Source organism: Humulus lupulus, chromosome 8, assembly GCF_963169125.1.
Source record: "Humulus lupulus chromosome 8, drHumLupu1.1, whole genome shotgun sequence".
Lineage (NCBI taxonomy): Eukaryota > Viridiplantae > Streptophyta > Magnoliopsida > Rosales > Cannabaceae > Humulus > Humulus lupulus.
In genome coordinates, this window is record NC_084800.1 from 67423808 (window position 1) to 67445291 (window position 21484).

General features: G+C 36.1%; 1 protein-coding gene across 1 annotated transcript; it reads right to left on the reverse strand.

Moving 5' to 3' along the window:
- Positions 1-663: 663 nt before the first annotated feature.
- Positions 664-3576, reverse strand: LOC133797637 (axial regulator YABBY 1). The gene is made up of 7 exons (XM_062235612.1): positions 3137-3576; positions 2858-3013; positions 2648-2768; positions 1746-1794; positions 1375-1450; positions 1084-1155; positions 664-960 (listed from the first exon to the last, which is right to left on the reverse strand). Exons 1-7 carry the CDS (start codon positions 3230-3232, stop codon positions 883-885), a joined length of 648 nt encoding a protein of 215 aa, XP_062091596.1. The 5' UTR covers positions 3233-3576; the 3' UTR covers positions 664-882.
- Between the last annotated feature and the right edge of the window lie 17908 nt (positions 3577-21484).

Genomic DNA, 21484 nt, shown 5'->3' on the forward strand with positions numbered 1-21484 from the left:
ATATATGATTCTATGGGTACGTGTAGTAGTGAGGCAGTGATCTGAATTTTGAAAACTAAAAATGATTTGTGTTTGCTCTTTATATTTGTCTAAAGTAAATAATAAAATAAATAACCACTTTTGATAGTTATTTGTGGATTTTATTTATTTAATTATTTATTTTTAGAGCCCAGAGCTTGCCTTGAAATTATCCGTTTACGTATGACTAATCCAAGAAAAATAGAAAATAGAAACTCTGATTCACAGTTCTGAAATCTAACTTAATTGTTTTGAATCACTGACACACTAATCGAATAACTATTTTTTAAAAACTCACTTTGAAAAATACCAAATTTTCAATAAACCCCACGTATTGTATTAATTTCAAGGGTAGATCTCGATCCTAAAAAAGTATATCGATGAGGAATTGCATTTACTTTTAAACTTAATTTTTTTATTGGTAGACATTAATTATAGCATATATATATATATTGCATTATTTTAGATATATATGGGTGTGGGGCATGCATGTGCATGGCTAAACATGCAATAATAAGATCAACTAGGTAGGTGGTATCGATATATATATACAAATGTTATCATCTGATTTATGGACTTACAACTAGATAAATACATACATATATATACTATATAATAAGGTGATAATAAGTAGTGAAAATTAAATGGTAAAAAAAGGTGTGCCTCAAACATATTGCTGATCATTAATGTAACAGTGTTGTAACTAGTACTGAAATTACCGGTTAATATTAATTATAACATAGCAAGCAAAGACAATAGTTGTAATCAGTACAAGTTCCTAACAGTACTACTAGTACTTTATAGTTAATAAATAGCATAAGAAAGCCCTAAGGTTTGATTTGAAACTTAAAGAAATGCACATGATTAGTAGGGAGAGACGCCAACATTGGCAGCTGGAGCAGTACTGAAAAATCCATCTTTCATAAGCATGTCGTCAGCATCCTGAAAAATCTCCATACTTGTTCATATCAAACAACACTCATCTAAATATATATTTACGTTTTGATTATATAGTTACATAAAAAAAATATATATATATGTACTACTTTAGGGTTTTCTAAGTACCTGGCGTATAACTGGTTTCTTCACGGGTTGATCAGGCATTAGTCCGAGGTGGATGTGAGGATAATGGGCCCACTGTTTCAATCAAACAAGAATATAAATAATCCAGCTATATATAGAGAGACTGATTCAACACATACAAGAATGAAAAACGATCCTTTGAAAACAAAATGCAAATGTGTTTCATAAAAAATGTTTATATTGATAAGTATGCATGCATATATAAATATATATATATATCTACAATATCATAGCCATTAAAGTATATTATAATTAAGGATTCTGGTGTCTCACATTCTTTGCAGCAGCACTAAAGGCCTCTCTGTGGCTTATATCTGGATTTCCAGCTTTGATACGTTGGATCTCATCCCTGCAGAATTATATTCTCAGATGTCTCATATATATCTATATATATATATATTTATCAATATACATGATATGATCACGTATTGTATTAGATTCTCAGATTTCTAGCATATTCGTATTGCATGACCCTTTCTTTTATCTCTGATGAACAAATAACTTTCGAGAGCAATAGCAATAATAATATTGTTAAGCAAGTTAAAACCCTTTAGTTCTTGTTCTCATTATTTGTTGAAATAAATAGAGGAGATCGATCGAGTTAGCTTTGTAATTATATATATATTATTAGTTACTGTACTTACTTAATGAAGCGGTTGTAAGCAGATGGTACTCTCTGTCTCTTCTCCGGAGCTGAAGATGGAACATGTATACATGTGTTATATATATATATACATCACAAAAAGCAATCAAATATAGACACAAATTTTGTGGTTAATTATATATAATTTGCTATAGTACATCGTTTTTTTTCCTCATCTTTAGCTACCAATGAATTCAACATGATATTTTCGAAGTATATATATATATAGAGTTAATTAAGCAGCCATTTCCAGGGGTAAGTATAACTAAGTATATTCTCTAATAGAAAGTTATTCTAGTTTTTTCTTATATAGATAGCTTTTCCAGAGGGGTAGATTGTTTTCAACCTTAAATATCTTTTGACATTAATAACAATAATCATGAAACCGAGAGAGACTTGCAGAGTTTAAGCGGGTGCTTGTAACGGTATGCATGCGATGCAACAAACTTAACAACAACAACAAAAATTAGAAAAATGTATATAAGGGTATAAATGTGATAAAGGATTCTCTTTTGCTTTTGACAGTTGACATAGGTTGACCAAAGAAATAATCAAACATCGGATTTTAAGGTAGAGCTTGGTCTTGTGTGTTCAACGTTTTCCAACTTTAATTTTTCTTCTGTGGAACTTAAAGGAAATAGGCTAGGCTAGCTATAGCCTCTACATACGGTCAGACAGGCTATTATGACCTAACAAGAATGCCATTTTGTTTAGTGACCAAACAATGGAAGGAACGACATCAAGCATTGACGCGGCCAGAGTACCATAAAAATATTAATAACTAAATAAAAAAATATATATATAAATATTACCATGAAATCAAAGTGTATTATATATATATATAGTTAAGAAGACCCAAAATAAAAATAATAATTAATATTGTAAAGTAAAATTAGATCTCACGTCTGTTAACAACCGGAGGCTTAGGGATCTCTTCCGTTCTTCCGCGGATTGGCATAACCAAATCGTTAGGGTTTGGCTGATTGATCAGATGATTATTCAGTGGAGGGCTCCGGATATCCTCCTGTGTAATTTATATATTTATATATATGACTCACTTTGAATCTGAAAGTACATACACAAATCAAGGAAACCCTAATAATAAATCATTACCAGAAGATGTTGAGGAGCTAAGAAAGCATGGCCGAAATGGAGCTGATTTGGCGCAGCAGGCAGAAGCGGTCCACGCATGTTGACCGAGAGAAGGTTGCTGCAGTGACCACATCGGACCGTGACAATCTTGAAGAGACTGTCCGAAGGAACACTAACCTAAAAAAAAAAATCCCAGAAGAAAACGGTCATGTAAATTAGGAGATAGAGGAGAATGGTATATATATATATATAAATATGGTAAGAAAGGGAGAGTTGAATGAGTAGGGCATATGTTTTTACGGCGAGGACAGTGTCGCAGAAATTGCAATAAACGTAACAGAGCTGGTCGGAAGGGGAGAGGTGGTCCGGTGAAAAGGCAGCGGACGAGGCCGACATTTTTTTGTTGATTCTGCTCTTTCTATCTCTCTCTCTCTCTCTCTCTCTCTTTCTCTTTTATCTTTCTATCTATTCTTAATTTCTATCTCTGTTTTCTTGCTTTTCTCTCTTTCTTTCTCTCTCTCTCCTTTTCTCTCACTTTGTTGGTGTTTGATTTGATTTGACTGATGGGATTGACTGATCTATCAGTATTGGGATTTTGATGATGGACTCTTTAAAAAAACTTCTTTTGGATCTCATCTCATCTTCTTCTTGATCCTTGAGCTATAATACCTGGCTAATATGGTAACATAGTTAAGAGACTGATGAGAAGAAGTAAAGTGGAGGACAGACTCAGAAAATGCAATAAACTAATAATAATATTCATGTTTGTTTTTTATGGCCTATACCCCTCACCTCATGTACATTATGGTAATTCTCGCACCCAGTTAATACACAAGTCTTTTACTTTCATTTGTATATATATATAACTAATTAACTTACATAAAGGAAAATAAAGTTTTAGATTTGAAGGGTTGAGCTTGAGGTTACTTATATCATAAAGGAAAGAAAGTAGTAATGTATGGTGGGAATTGATGATGCTGTATTAGTAGCTAGAATATCCATGTGGTGTGTGTGCGTGGGAGAGAGAGTGAGGGAAAGGGACGTGTGCATGGGAGTGATTAGCTTTGGCTCATTCACCTGTTGTTTTCACACTTAAGAGCCTTCCGTTTCCTCGGTTCTATACAATTCCATTTACTGATGCAGATCCCTTCATACCTATACCATCAAATCACAATACATATATAGATTTGCCTATACTATTTGTCATTTTAAGTTGCCCCAAGGTACTACTACTACGTACTTTATCTTCATCGATTATAAAAGTACTCCTTTAAACCCAGTTCATATTATAAACTTCGATACATTAATTCATCAAATACCTTATTAATCAACTATATACGAGTACTACACTGTACTGATCAAGAGAGGCTCTAGGTGAGGATCAAGTAATTTTATTAATATTCAAAGGTCAAATAATTAAAGATGACAAGGAAGCATAAAATGGACCGCTCTCTGTCTCCGCGCGCGCGCATCCTTAGAGGGAATTCAGCACCAAATTATTATCGCAATAATAACACAATCACACAAAAGGCATTAGGGCTTTTACAATACCGATTTGACCACTCATTTCTCTCACTCTCTCTCTCATATATATATACAGAGATACGTAGTTGTCAGTGACAACAGATGAAGACAGGAATCCCTGCAATATTATTTACTTTCATTTGTCCTTTACTTGTGCCCTCTATTCTATTCTATTGTGTATATCTATCTATCTATCTATCTATCTATATATCCATATCGGATCAAAAAGATAAAATCATTTTTTTCATCCTAAACAATTTCTTTGTGGTTTCGCTCAGTTTGGTTTGCTAGCTTACTCTATACCCGTATAAGCTACTGTCTCCTCCAAACAACATTTCAAGGTTTTGGCTTTTTTAGATACAGATTTTTTTTTCCTAACTCTATGATGATGATAAGAGTTATATAGATAGTGATATATTGAGAACTATCACAATCGACTCTAACTATCTCTTGGGTTATTCTCTCCATGCATTTATATTACGGAGAAAGAGAATTGCTTTTGAATGTGTGAGATCTGTTCCGGAAACCATATATTTTTCAAGAAACTTCCATAAAAAATCACTCTATATTTAAATAACTTTCATACAAATCATAATATATTTTTTTTACTTTGGAGCCAATTATAAATAAAAATAAATTGTAAAAAATATATGCTATATATGTTGCCGTAAAAGGTTAAGATAAATAAAATATTTATTTAAAATTATTTCTGCAACAAGTCACTTCAAATAAAGAAAAGCCATATATATAATGATAATTTGCATAAAATACAAAACATGATTTGGGTGGTGCCCACGTACTAGTTGGATAGATGAGTGTATTTAGTAAATGAATTCTTTTTTATTTAAAAAACACAAAACATGATTTTTTCAGTGAAATATAATATATGTACAAATATAAAGGATATTGTATTTGATATATATATGTGATTGAGAATTTTATATAATAATAATAATATTATTATTTGGGTTACTTCTGATCATTTTGGCTCCGTAAGAGACATCCTACTTGGTGTAACATGCCGGCCTTGATGGCATGTTACAAGCTAGGATGGCGCTCGGTCAGATGCGCACGCGAGGGTGCAGGCTGGTGGGCATGCTGATGCCTAGTTTGTACGGCAGTGGCATTTTTGTAAATATCTTCAATATTGCTCGGAAATGGACGGAACTTGGTAGGTTCCATATTGAAGGGTCAATGAACGCAATGGTACGATTGGATTTGGGAGATTCGAAGAATTGGCGAGCTGGAAGCCAAATATGTCTCCCAAGCAAAAATCATATATATTCCTAGTAGAAGGCTAAAAGCTCAGAAGGCTCTTAGTAGGGGGAGCACCTGGTGTCAGCTCTCCACCACCCCCTGGCGCAGGTGCGTCAAGTGAGCTACTACTAGTTGGGAGGACTAGTAGGGCGGGCATTGAAGACCACGAGGGGACTCATATGTCTCCATGAGTAGGAGTACTCATGGACATTACCGGGCCGCCCCGGTAGTGCGTCGAAGTGTGCTGCCAGAGGTTTAAGGGTACGGTTCCCTTGGCTTGCCGGGATGCCGCTTGCATGGAACGTGGCCCAAACCTTCAAGAGATGTCGTGGCGCGCCATGGCCATGAATATCTACACGAGATGGCACGGGAAGTCATTTGTGGGACTTGTTAGCATGCAAGCATTGGAGGGTGCACTATGCTTGAGCAGGACAGAGATCCAGTGTGTGCTACTAGTCTGGCAGCCAGTCTCGAGGGCCTGCCAACATGCAAGATGGTATGGTGCCTTGAGGATTGGATCATGGACGTATGGGTGTCCTTGGTCTGTGACGTGAGCTAATCGGATAGTATCGAATGGGGCATGATGAGAGGTGTTGGCACGTCAGCTTGGTGTTGGCTCTTGGCCACACATGCTACCTTGACTTGCGAATGTCTGGGTGAGCATCGGTGTTGGGATTTGCCTTGCCATAGTGAGAACCTATGGACAGTGTGAGTGTCTTGGCTAGATAGCCTTGATGCCTGATTGCACTCATAGATGCTTGAGAGCATGACTCAGCGAGAGTTGTTCGAGAGACGGAAGTGTGCAGCGGCACACGGTCGCGCGAAAAATGTGCCCATTGTTATTCGAATGGTTGGAAGGCTGTCCTTGGCTCAGAGGAGTCAAGGTGTCGCACGGGCATTTTCGCTGTCAAAATGTTAGCCCGTGACAGTTGGTATCAGAGCCAGGTTCATCTCAAGTTGGGGTGAGCCTGGTTGGCCCATCCTAGAAAGGATGTAGGCGTGTTGAAGGACCATAAGGGTCTGGATGCTTGGACAGATGTCGTTGAGCCTTTTAGTCACCTAGAAAGGATAAGTAAGCTGAGACGGGATGACACTTGGTTGCTCTTCTTCGTGGGAATACTGGACATCCTAGAGAGGGGGCAACTTATGGTTGCTTCGAATCAAAGTTCAGAGATGCTAGAAAGACAACAACCACGTGCAATTGTGGGGAGGTGCTACAAAAGAGTTGGAGCTCATTGACACGAGACAAGGTTTGATCGAGAGGTCAAGGTTTTATGCTTAGTTCACTAGTTCAGGTTTGCCTGAGTGACAGTGTAAGTCGCGTGGAGCGCTGTTGTTGAAAAAGAAACTTGTACGCAAGAGTGTGGGAGCATGACGGTGGTCGTCAAACGCTTGTCAGTCACGACAGAAGTCGAGAGTTGATAGCTTTGGGGAACTAGATAAAGATGAACATGGAATGCTTCAGTTGCTACTTGTGTGCCAAATGGCATCACAGGGAGACCAAGGTGGCCGTGGCCGCGATCGTCAGAGGGCAGTCGTACTTGGAGGTGTCTACATGTTATCTTGTTTCGCCCAAGAAGGGAGGCGCCGAGACAATTGAGTGGGACGTGTTGGCTCACAGAGATGTTAGCTTGTGTGAGCAACACTAAGGCATTGTAAGATATGCTATGTTGTGGAATATATGCATCAAAGGCCAGCAGGGCCGAGTAGACCGCACGCAGTGGTCAGAATAGTACTAGAGTTTCGAGAGCGCTGGAGGGCCACGTCAAGGAAACTTAGTGCCACAAGAAGGCTTAAGGAGGCAGAGATGGTGCTTGAGTTTAAATGTGGGCCGGAGGGCCTTGCTATTGGGACTTAGTGACCATAGAAGCCGAGAGAAGCTGCCCGGAGGGGCGAGATGCTAGTATGGAGCAGATGGATAGCTATGTGGACAGTGCGTGCATAGGGGAATCGACATTGGTGCTACACGAAGTAGTTGACTCGAGAGTCACATCCTACGGGGGGAACTTCTATATTTGTTGGGTGCATGAAAACTTGGGGTGGTCAGACGCTCTTGCGTGTGGGCAAGTTGTCGAGGACGCCAACAGTTGAAGTGGGGGAGAGACCTTCACGGTTCAAACATCCAAATAGCAGACCAATGTTCCATTACGAAAGCATCGAGATGAGTTATCATGGAGATCGTTAGTTGTTCAGAATGTAAAAGTCAAGGAGACTCAGAGACAAAGACAGAGCCAGTTACCTAGGGTGAAAGTCGTCAAGACTCAGGTACTAAGGTAACATCAGTGCAACTTTTTCCTAGGGTGAAAGTCAACAGGACTCAGGTACTAAGGCAACATAGAGATGTCAAGGGGCGAAGAGTCAGAATGACCGAGACATTAGTACAACATCATCTTCAAAAGTGATAAATGGAACGAGGGACCGCATGAGAAAAGCGGTTAGCTTGCGAGCTATACCTTGAGAGGTACACCTCGAGTAGAGAAGTTATTCCCAAGTTGAAGTGGGGGAGCCCACTAATTCATATGTTCGAAGGGTCAGGGTACTTGTTCAGTTTTGGTGTGTGAATCTAGAGAGAAACACAACAACAGATGGGTTGTACAGTGCGAAGACATGCATGACTGATGCGAGTAGGTCAGATGACCAATGGAAACTGCAGATAGATAGTATGCATGGGCGTAGGCTGAGACCAAAGATTGGGCAGGTTTTGCAGCATGTTATGGGACATGCTTAGTGTTTTATGGGGACACGTGTTTATGGGAACACAAGCCGAATGATTCAGAGAACATATGCCGAAGGGAGATAGCAGATTGGGACAACTTCAGACCTCAAGGGTGAGGTAAAGTGCAGTCAAGTTGGTCAAGATTCAACAGGCCGTCTAGAGTTAGGCAAGGTTGATTTGGGGGCAGAACTTGAGGCACGATGCTGAGAGTCAGCATGAGCACAAGCCAGAAGGCAATGCAGTGGTTTCGAATGATGTCAGATCATTGACCACATTGTAGCAGTTATGGTTATGGTCAGGAGTGGCCATTTCGCGTCAAGCCATGGGTATGCAGTAAGGCCGGAGGGCCAAAAGTCTGAGAGACTACTTCGCGAAGTCTATGTGCAAGGATGCACTAGATACTGCATAAAGGCTACAGTTGGCATGAGTGCCACGTTGAAGAGATACATGCCTTCAATGGAAGGATGTTTCGTAGGTGCCGTTGGGAACGGTTGGTTTGCGAACCTCACCCTGAGGGGGGTGCTCCTTAATTTCCTCCTTGTCAATAAGAGAGTAGGCATTAGAAGATTGGCGGGAAAGCAACAATAAAAAGATGTGTTGGCTTTGGGGTCAGTGTTCCAAGGGCTACTTGGTTGACTGGAGGGACATCGTGATGGACTCAGAGGAGTTCATGTATGCAAGGAGTATTCGAGTGCAGCGGCACTACTTCATGGGAGAATTCTGAATAGCGACGGTGGCATGGGGTCCTTGATCGAGTCCAAGGGTGGACGTGGGAGATCATCACCAAGTTAGTGGTTCTACAGTGGTAGAGGGACTAGTGCAGACTCAAGATTCGGAAGAAGCATGGAGTGAGCTTAGGAGTCGAGGCAGGAAGATTAGCCAGCGGTCTGTCGATGAGGGCATCGACAATTGAAGTGTGGGAGAGTGTAACATGCCGGCCTTGATGGCATGTTACAAGCTAGGATGGCGCTCGGTCAGATGCGCACGCGAGGGTGCAGGCTGGTGGGCATGCTGATGCCTAGTTTGTACGGCAGTGGCATTTTCGTAAATATCTTCAATATTGCCCAGAAATGGACGGGACTTGGTAGGTTCCATATTGAAGGGTCAATGAACGCAATTGTATGATTGGATTTGGGAGATTCGGAGAATTGGTGAGCTGGAAGCCAAATATGTCTCCCAAGCAAAAATCATATATGTTCCTGGTAGAAGGCTAAAAGCTCAGAAGGCTCTTAGTAGGGGGAGCACCTAGTGTCAGCTCTCCACCACTCCCTGGCGCAGGTGCGTCAAGTGAGCTACTACTAGTTGGGAGGACTAGTAGGGCGGGCATATGAGGACCACGAGGGGACTCATATGTCTCCATGAGTAGGAGTACTCATGGACATTACCGGGCCGCCCCGGTAGTGCGTCGAAGTGTGCTGCCAGAGGTTTAAGGGTACAGTTCCCTTGGCTTGCCGGGATGCCGCTTGCATGGAACGTGGCCCAAATCTTCAAGAGATGTCGTGGCGCGCCATGGCCATGAATATCTACACAAGATGGCACGGGAAGTCATTCGTGGGACTTGTTAGCATGTAAGCATTGGAGGGTGCACTATGCTTGAGCAGGACAGAGGTCCAGTGTGTGCTACTAGTCTGGCAGCCAGTCTCAAGGGCCTGCCAATATGCAAGATGGTATGGTGCCTTGAGGATTGGACCATGGACGTATGGGAGTCCTTGGTCTGTGACGTGAGCTAATCGGATAGTATCGAATGGGGCATGATGAGAGGTGTTGGCACGTCAGCTTGGTGTTGGCTCTTGGCCACACATGCTACCTTGACTTGCGAATGTCTGGGTGAGCATCGGTGTTGGGATTTGCCTTGCCATAGTGAGAACCTATGGACAGTGTGAGTGTCTTGGCTAGATAGCCTTGATGCCTGATTGCACTCATAGATGCTTGAGAGCATGACTCAACGAGAGTTGTTCGAGAAACGGAAGTGTGCAGAGGCACACGGTCGTGCGAAAAATGTGCCCATCGTTATTCGAATGGTTGGAAGGCTGACCTTGGCTCAGAGGAGTCAAGGTGCCGCACGGGCATTTCCGCTGTCAAAATGTCAGCCCGTGACACCTGGCCTCCCCCCTACTCCCTTTCTATACACGTAAATATGAGAAAAAGTAGATCAGTTTTTATATTTATTGGTAAAAAAGAAATGATAAAAAATATGGTGAATTTTCCAAAAAAAAATTAAAATTAAAACATAGGAATCCAATCAAATGTAAAAAATAAATTAACATTTTTTTATACAAAACTCTCTCACATTTTCTCCTCATTTCCTTTCTCTCTCACTTTTATCTCTCTTCATTTTATCATTTCTCAATCTCTCATTTCCTACTTGGTTCTTTTTTCTCAGCCTTCCGCCAGAGATACTACCTCCACCATTCGCCGAAGAATACCTCCTTTCGTGCACCCCTCATCTCCTCCATGAGGATGATCCAGTGGATTCATTGCAACACCCCCCAGCGATGATGCAGCTCCACCGCCCTTTAGTTCTTCTTCTTCTTCTGGTTTTAATGTTATCTTTTGGTTGTTCTTATTGCTTTTCTTATTTTTCACATTTGATACTTTAGATATATTTTTTTTCATCTAGCCTAACTATAACCGGTAACCATCACGATTTGTTTAGATTTTTTTGTTCAAATTTGATTGTTTTTTCAAACCCATTTAAGTAACTAAGTACTATGTCGACTATTTCTTTTTATTAATATTTAATTTTTTTCCAGACTTTGCTGTAACTAGTTACAATAACGATCAATTTAAATTCTTTTTTTGTTTAGATTTGATTTTCTTTCCATGTCTAGATAAGTAACCAGTTACCATTATAATTTTTTTTCAAACCAAGCTGTAACCAGTTACGATTATATGATCATTTTAGATTTTTTGTTTGGATCCTATTTGTTTTTAGGTCTGGCTAGGTAACTGATTACCATCGCAACTAGTTCTTTTTTTCATATATTTTTTTTAAAACATAATTGTAACTAGTTACCTTCACGATCATTTTAGTTTTTTTTTTCATATTTGTTTTTTTTCCTCCAAATATCACTAAGTAAACAGTTACAATTCAGCTAGTATTTTGATAATAGTACATTGCTAAAAAATCAAAATTATTTTTATAGTTGTAATCAGTTACTACAACACCACTTAAAAAATAAAGTGATTTTAATAGATATAATCAGTTACCACACATCATTAAAAAAATTGACAGTGCCAAATGCTCACTACCACAAAAAAAAAATTATTCTGATAGTGGTAAACGGTTACAGTAGAGAAAATGTCGATTGAAGAAGATAAAAAATAGAATAAAACAAAACGTTTTTCAATGTCTAAAAAAAAGATAAATTAAAGATAATACCTACAATTACTGACATACCTTCACAAAAATTCATAATTAGCCAAAATAATCTTATATAATTAAATATGATAAAACTAATAAATTATTACACAAATATGGGAAAACAAATCCCATAAAAAATTAAGAAAATCTAAAATATCATATAAAATGCACACAAAAAAATGCCATATTTATCAAAGTTTAGAACATTTTCCCTTATTTCATGTAAATTCTTATTTTTTAATGGTTGGAAGTGCATGTAGCTTTTGACATATCATTCATGTTCTTGATACAGCCTATATATATAAATAAATATATATATTATATATTCGTGGTAGCTAAGGACAACATATATAGATGGGGATCTTACCTAGCCGGACACAAATTGATAGTTGATGCTACTTTATTAAGTGTACACCCTGCCATGACAGAAAGGTTTCTCATTAGAAACACCATTACACAAACCATGACTCCACTAATCAATTGTCCAAGAACTTTTCTAAAATATAAAATAAAATTGAAAAGATAGAGAGACCCCATTGCCTGCGAGGTTAGAAAAATATCTTTATACATAGAAGCCACGTTTTATTATAAGGAGTACCTAATAAAATAATGCATGTTGTTAACCTGCTTCCTATTCTTACTAGAATCCAAGAGAGTGCAAATATTGGGAAATCTATGGTACAACACTACAAAATGATGTTTCGGTACAACACTCTTTCTTCTTTTATTTTATGGATACATGAGTGTCTTAACTCTAGTTTTTTTTTTTAAATTTTTTTTATAAAAGCATTCATTGTAATTATAGTGAATATCTTTGGAGTTTTTAAATTTTTTAAAATAATTTACCATTCCAAAAACAAAGTTTAAACAATTTATTATACACTTATTTTTTTTTTATACACATATGTAAAAATAATTATTTTGAACTTTAATTGTTTTTGGCACTATATAATTTATTTGAAATTTTTCTAAAATTTATTAAAAAAATCGGTATAATTACAATAACACCATCATGACAAATAATAATAAGGATCTCAAGACTCTATATGTCCATATAAAAAATGTACTTTACCGATACACCACAGACACTGCTGAATATATATATATAAAGTATATTATCGTTATTTAAAACATTCTACAATTTTTCAAAAAATTCTAAATAATTTGTAGTGTCGAATACAAAGTTCAAACATGTTGTTGCACGAGGAACTATTTTTTTTATACGCATGAAAAAAAATATATTTAAACCTTGTTTTTGGTACTGTAAATTATTCAGAATTTTCTGAAAATTTGTAGATACTCTAAATACAGGATGTAAACACTTCTTTTTGTGAGTTGCAGCACCAAAAAAATTCCCTTTATATATACATAAATATATATATATCTATTCTCTCTCTAGTGATGGAACACATCAGTAAAAGCATGTCAAATAATGTGTTATATATATATATATATATATGTATGTTGAGCCGGCAGTACAGTCCATAAAAAAGTGGATCACAGCGCAAATGTGTTTTTGTTATGATCCCTTTAACTAGTCATTATAATAGCTTGGTTGACGATATAAGAGAAAAACAAGAAAATAAAATTACTTAGTTATTAAAAAGAGCTTGAGTAAGAAATTAATTAATTGAGAAAATTATGTACTATTCAACATAAATATGTACGAAATGTTTAATAAAATGGCGTGAGTAATTTGCTAACGTGTCGTGGTATTTTTTTTTTATATATTTGTATTGATTAATGGATGTACGTATATATAAAACTGAATTTTACGAAGTGTGGCCAACTTTGATCGATATGCATCTGCCGCCATGCTAATGGCCGCCCTCGCCCTGGGGTCTCTCCACAGCGCTACTTATTCTAATGGGTGCGCCTCGGATGCTTCTCATTGCTTTTTTCCACTACTTATCCGAAGTTGCTTGCTACCTTCCACCAATACTTATATATATCTTTTTCTTTTAATATTTTATATATATATATATGGAGCGACTACAATGTATCTCTTTTTTGCAACACCGATACATTCTTTTTCTATTTCGGCACTTGAATAGTTATAATCTTAAATTTTTTTATATGATGGTGTATATTATAGCTATCTAGAACATCCTACAAATTTTCAATAAATTTTGAATAAATTATGGTACTGAAATATGGTCTAAACTGTCTGTTGCACGCGTGCCTGTTTTTTTTGTGTACGCGTGTAAAATTTGACAGTTTGAACTCTGTTTTTGACTTCGTAAATTATGCAGAATTTCTTGAAAATTTGCAGGATATTCTAAATACCTACAATGCACACCATCATATAAAAAAAATTGGGATTATATCTATCCAGGTACCGAAAATAGAAAAAATGATGCACTGGTGTTGCAAAAAAAAAGATGTGTTGTAGTCGTTCCCTATATATATATATTTTGAGTGATGATATATGCATTAAAATTATGGACCAAAATATTATATAAATTGAGATAACAGTTTATTTTAACCAATTACAATTATTTCAGATGAGACCCACTATTTCATTAAGATGAGATCCACTATTTCAATGGTTGATTTAATATTTTGATGCAGATATCATTGCTATTTATATTGTAAGTGGGTGTTAGTTAATAATTGAAGTTGAATCTTTATTTTGTGTAGATTTGACTTATATTTTCGTTAGTCTGTTAAGGCAAAATGGCCTATTAAATAATTTTTTTCTTAGCATGTTTTAACAGTCACGTGATTGGTTGTTGTTGGTTAAGTTGGTTCAGTCAACAAAACCGTTTTCTGTACAGCTTTTATTTCATTTCTTGTAATTAGTTATATCAGTTAGTATACTGATATTGCTATAAATAGACAAGTTGTATAGGCGTTCATTAACCAAGTTTTTCATTTTTTGATAATTCTTGTAAAAACTGAGAGAGAGAAATCTGTGTACTGCTGTGAGGAGTTTCTAAAGAGATTCTGTAATCAAGTTTGAAAGAAGGATCAATAAGAAAGGCTGCCCGTGGACTAGTCTAGTGTCAAGAGATTATTGGCACTAGGAAACCACGTAAATCTCTGTGTACTATTTTTCTTTCAGTTCTTAATCGTGTTCTTTTATATTTCAGTTTATATGTTCTAGTTCTTGTATGCAAGTTTCATTTTTCAGATCCTAATTGTGTTTCAATTTGTTTTGTGGTGTAATTTCTGTTCTTGATCCCAACAAATTGGTGCGGTGAGCGTGGATCAATCATGGCTTCTGCAAAATATGAAGTTGAGAAATTCACTGGCCAAAACGATTTTGGATTATGGCGGCTGAAGATGCGAGCTCTCCTGGTTCAACAAGGGCTTGATGATGCTCTTAAAGGAGAGGCTAGTCTTGACAAAACCTTGGAAGAAAAGGATAAGAAAGTACTGCTTGAGAAGGCACACAGTGCAATTATTCTAAGTCTTGGAGACAAGGTTCTTCGTCAAGTATCAAAGGAGAAGTCAGCTGCTGGTGTTTGGACAAAGCTAGAGGGTTTGTACATGACCAAATCTTTGGTAAACCGACTCTATCTCAAACAAGCTTTATATTCTTTTAAGATGAAAGATGATAAATCTGTAGAAGAACAACTAGATGTGTTTAATAAACTGATTCTTGATTTAGAGAACATTGATGTTACTATTGATGATGAAGATCAGGCCTTGTTATTATTATGTTCTTTACTAAAGGCTTACTTTCATTTTAAAGAAACACTTCTGTTTGGAAGAGAATCTTTGTCTCTTGATGAAGTACAGGCTGCTTTGAACTCGAAAGAGCTAAATGAAAGGAAAGAACCTAAGTCATCTACCAGTGGAGAAGGCTTGATAGTTCGAGGAAGAAATACAGGAAGAGATAACAGGCATGACAGGAAGAGATCTAAGTCTCAGAACAGAAATAATGGAGGAAATCGAAACAACAATAATAACAGAAATGGTGAAGGAAATGTGCCAAACATTAGATGTTATCATTGTAGAAAGGAGGGTCATACAAGAAGATTTTGTCCAGAAAGGCAAAAAGGAGGTTCAAGTCATGACAGGAACAATGACTCTGGAAACGCAGCAATTGTTCAAGACAGCTATGAGTCTGCTGAGGTCTTAATGGTGTCAAATAACATCTCTGAATGTGAGTGGATAATGGATTCTGGTTGCTCCTTCCATATGACTCCCAACAGGTCCTGGTTCGAAGAGTTTGATGATCAAGATTGTGGTACAGTACTTCTTGGAAACAATCAAGCATGTAAGATAACTGGGATTGGTTCTGTGAGATTTAGATTTCATGATGGCACTGAGAAGATTCTTACTCAGGTCAGACATGTTCCTGAGCTTAAGAGAAACCTTATTTCTCTTGGAGAATTAGACAAGAAAGGCTATGTGTTTAAGGGTGAAAATGGAATGTTGAAGGTAATAAAAGGTTCCATGGTTGTTATGAGGGGAATAAAGAAGAATGGTTTGTATTCTCTTGAAGGTGACATAGTAATCGGTTCTGCCGCAACAGTTTCAGAAAAGAAATTTTCAAAGACCGAGTTATGGCACATGAGGTTGGGTCATGTTAGTGAAAAGGGTCTTATTGAGTTAGAGAAGCAAGAGTTACTGTGTGGAGACAAAGTGGAGAAGCTAAGGTTTTGTGAACACTGTGTGTATGGTAAAGCTTGCAGAGTAAAATTCAATATAGGTCAGCAAAGAACAAAAGGTACTCTTGATTATGTTCATGCTGACCTTTGGGGGCCCTCTAGAACCCCATCTCATTCAGGAGCAAGGTACTTCTTGACCATTGTGGATGATTTCTCAAGGAAACTTTGGGTGTTTATTCAGAAAACTAAAGATGAATCTTTTGAAAACTTTAAAAACTGGAGGACGCTTATTGAAAACCAGACAGAAAGAAAGCTTAAAAGGTTTCGAACAGACAATGGTTTGGAATTTTGCTCAGATCAGTTCACTGAATTTTGCACAAGAAATGGCATAGCTAGGCATAAGACAGTACCTCGGACTCCCCAGCAAAATGGTCTAGCTGAGAGGTTTAATAGAACCATATTGGAGAGAGTAAGATGTATGCTATTGAGTGCAAAATTACCAAAAGTTTTCTGGGCAGAGGCAGTCACTACTGCTGTGTATCTGATAAATAGATGCCCCTCAACAGCTCTTAACATGAAGACCCCTGAGGAAGTTTGGTCTGGCCATCCTCCAAGTTTAGAAAAACTAATAGTTTTTGGATGTATTGCCTATGCACACATTAGGCAGGACAAATTAGAACCTAGAGCAATAAAATGCATGTTCTTGGGTTATCCAGAAGGAGTAAAAGCATACAAACTATGGTGCCTTGAACCTGGTCATAAAAGGTGCATCATAAGTCGTGATGTTGTGTTCAATGAGACTGAGATGGCTTACAATATTAAGGATGCTGGAAAGAACTCTGATTCCAATTCAGAAAAAATCAGTTTTGAGGTGGAGTCAAATGACAAAACTCAAGGAAATAAAGCTAGTACAAGCTGGTTATTAGAAGAAGATGAAGCTGAGGATGAACACCAAAAGGAAGACAGTTATATGCTAACTCGAGACAGAACTAAAAGGCAGATCAAACCACCAGAAAGGTATGGATATGCAGATTTAATAGCTTTCTCATTAGTAGCTGCAAGTAAAGTTTTAGAAGATGAACCTAAGAGTTACAAAGCTGCTGTAACTAGCAATGAAAAAGCTAAATGGCTTAAGGCCATGAATGAAGAGATAAAATCTTTGCATGACAATCATACATGGGATCTGATCAGAAGGCCAAATGGTTCAAGAGTTGTTAGTTGCAAATGGATTTTTAAGAAAAAAGAAGGTATTCCAGGTGTTGAGTCAGCTAGGTTCAAGGCAAGACTTGTGGCTCGAGGTTTCACTCAGAAAGAGGGGGTCGACTTCAACGATGTGTTCTCTCCTGTTGTAAAACACAGGTCTATACGAATTCTTCTAGCTATGGTAGCTGAACTTGATCTTGAATTAGAACAAATGGATGTGAAAACCGCATTCCTATATGGTGAACTTGATGAAACAATACTCATGTCACAACCTGAAGGATTTAAGGTCAGTGGTAAAGAAGATTTTGTTTGTAAGATGAATAAATCTTTATATGGTTTGAAACAATCTCCTAGACAATGGAATAGGAGGTTTGATGATTTCATGGCTCAGATAAAATTTCAGAGAAGTAAGTATGATAATTGTGTGTATTTCAAATTTCTTTCTGAAGATGTATTTGTGATACTACTGTTATATGTAGATGATATTTTGCTAACCAGTAACAGTAGGTATGAGATAAAAAGGGTGAAATCAGAACTCAGCAAGGAATTCGAAATGAAGGACTTGGGTGCTGCCAAAAGAATTTTGGGTATTGAGATTAAAAGAGACAGAAATAAGAAGCTATTATACTTGTCTCAAGAAGTATATCTAAAGAAGATTCTAAACAGGTTTGGTATGTCAAACTCAAAGCCTGTTATTACTCCTTTATCTCAACAATTTAAAATGAGTTTAGACCAAGCACCTAGAACACATGATGAACAAGTTTACATGGATGGAATCCCTTATGCTAATGTAGTGGGATCTCTTATGTATGCTATGGTTTGTACACGTCCTGACATTGCATATTCAGTAAGTCTTGTAAGCAGATTTATGGCTAACCCTGGGAAAGCTCACTGGCAAGCTTTAAAGTGGATTCTGAGGTATATCAGAGGTTCTCTTGGAAGAGTTTTAGTTTATGGTGGAGCTAGGGAAAGAAATAGAACAGCTGCTATTGAAGGTTTCGTGGATTCAGATTATGCAGGGTGCTTAGATACACGGAAGTCTCTTACGGGATATGTCTTCACAGCTTTTGGAACTGCTATAAGCTGGAAAGCAAGTCTGCAAAAAGTAGTGGCTCTATCAACCACTGAAGCAGAGTACATTGCTCTTACTGAAGCTGTAAAAGAAGCTTTATGGTTGGAAGGAATTGCTCGAGAATTAAGACTACAAGAACAGGTCATCACAGTCCATTGTGACAACCAAAGTGCAATTCACTTGTCTAAAAATCAAGTCTACCATGAAAGAACTAAGCATGTAGATATAAAACTTCATTTTGTTAGAGAAGTGATTAACAGAGGCTCAGTTCTGATAGAGAAGGTGTCTACTGATCATAATCCCTCAGATATGATCACTAAAGTCTTACCAAGCAGTAAGTTTTATCACTGCTTGGACTTGATTCAATTAATTGGTGACTAGGCCCTACGGGGCTCAAAGTGCAGCCTGAATTATTTGGAGTATGTTACTGAACCAAGGTGGAGATTTGTTGGTTAAGTTGGTTCAGTCAACAAAACCGTTTTCTGTACAGCTTTTATTTCATTTCTTGTAATTAGTTATATCAGTTAGTATACTGATATTGCTATAAATAGACAAGTTGTATAGGCGTTCATTAACCAAGTTTTTCATTTTTTGATAATTCTTGTAAAAACTAAGAGAGAGAAATCTGTTTACTGCTGTGAGGAGTTTCTAAAGAGATTCTGTAATCAAATTTGAAAGAAGGATCAATAAGAAAGGCTGCCCGTGGACTAGTCTAGTGTCAAGAGATTATTGGCACTAGGAAACCACGTAAATCTCTGTGTACTATTTTTCTTTCAGTTCTTAATCGTGTTCTTTTATATTTCAGTTTATATGTTCTAGTTCTTGTATGCAAGTTTCATTTTTCAGATCCTAATTGTGTTTCAATTTGTTTTGTGGTGTAATTTCTGTTCTTGATCCCAACAGTTGTTTTGACCATTACCCTTATAAATAATACGGTGCTTCAATTCTTATCGAAACTAATTAACCATTCAGACATTATTTTTCTACTTTTTTCTATTGTGTGTTTTTAGGTTTAATTTAACAGTGTTTTAGGTTGAAGAGCAGAAGCCCAAGTTGATGAATGTTGATTATTAAAGCTAATAACAATGGAAATGCTGAATTGAGCTGAGCGGACTCGAGAGATATCGCATGATCTGAAGGGATTGAGTTAGGCAGAGATGTTCAATGAAAGGATATTAGAAAGAAAAAAATCTAGGGTTTTATATATCTTTTTCTGTATTTTTTACTATCCACTAGTCTGATTTGTTGTTCTTGGAAAAGCTTATATATGTACTAATTGGTGTAAAATTTGATTCTATTCTTGGTGAATTTTTCTCATGTAGACTAGCTAGGTCTCATAAAATTGGTAAAGCCAAACCATGTAAAAAATCCGTATATATGTACTTTTTACTGTTCAAGAGCTGATCATTGATGTACGGTGTGCAATCTAAGCATCACATTGACTAGTTAAACCAATTTCATATAATAAATACACGTCTTCAAATTCACACCAAATAATAATTTGATACAGGTGATCGGTAATTACGTTTTCACACAGCTTAGTAAATTTTGGAACCAGGGAAATTTCCATATTAAAATGCCTCCATGATTGATCAGGTTGTGTTGATATATATATATATATATATTTTGACAGTTTACAAATTAAAAAAGCCATGAAAAGCATTTTCAATAACATTACAGGTGTGGTTAGGTAACATTTAAAAAAATAGTTTATTTATTTAATTAATTAAAAATTTGACAATTAAATATAAAATGTATTTGGTAATTCTATTTTTATTTATTATTTTTTAAAATTTTAATTAAAATTTTGAAAATAGAATTTTTTTTATTTTCAAATTTTTTTTAAAAGGTTTTTGACTTTTTATTTTTATTTTTTTTCTTCTTTTCTTCGAATTAACACATCATATTGTTAAACAAAATATAAAAATAAAATTTATCAAACACGTTTATTATATTTTATTTTTAAAAATAAAAAACAAAAATAATTACCAAACATATTTTTATTTTCTAAAAATAAAATTATATTTCTATTTTTGTGTTTAAAAAATTCAAAAACAAAAATTTTACAAAACACAACCATAATTATTCATCATCTTCCTTCTTGCTGATTATCTCTCTCTATCTATACCGTTATAATGTACACTCTTATAAACAAAACAAAAAAAGAGTTATAATTTGTAGAAAATAGATTATATATTCTACTTAAAAAAAATCATATATATATAATGAGAAAGATTAGGTACATATATATACGGCATGGTGGGTCGGTCATCCTATTGATTAGGAGAGATACGATTCTTTTAGAGTCATTCAATTCAATCTCCTTCCTTTCCTTCTTCAACTCCATCCCCATCAAAAGAAGCTAAAACTTGCACTCCAATATTTACGACTAAATTAGATAATTCACTTTATATTTCTAAAAGTAGAAAAAACCTAGCTACCATTCTATTTCAGTTTCATAAACAAGCATCGTTATAATAATAAAAAAAAAACACATGTATATCATTGGTCGTGATAAAATTTAAAGAAACAATTAATAAGAAAAACCCTTATTCCTTTTAATTATTATTGTTAACTTATTAGACAATTTTATCCTACATTATTTTAAATTACAAAGCTTAATTCCTCATTATCTTATTAATTAAAGCTTGTTATAAGCCACTGAGACTGTTAATGGTGAGGGGAAAGAATAGTGGATATCTCTTAGACTTTCTTATTTCTAATTTTTTGTGTGTACCAAGTGTGCTATATATGTAAATATATATATATTAAATATTAAATAGATCTAAAAAGATAGATAAATTAAGTATAGAACTTATAAAAGCAGATTAAAAACCATACACTTTTATTGTGAATTTTTTTATTATACTTTTATTTAATTAAAGTTAAAGTTTGAGACATAAATGTTTTTTTTTTCTAATACAGAGACATCATATATTGTTGAAATAATACT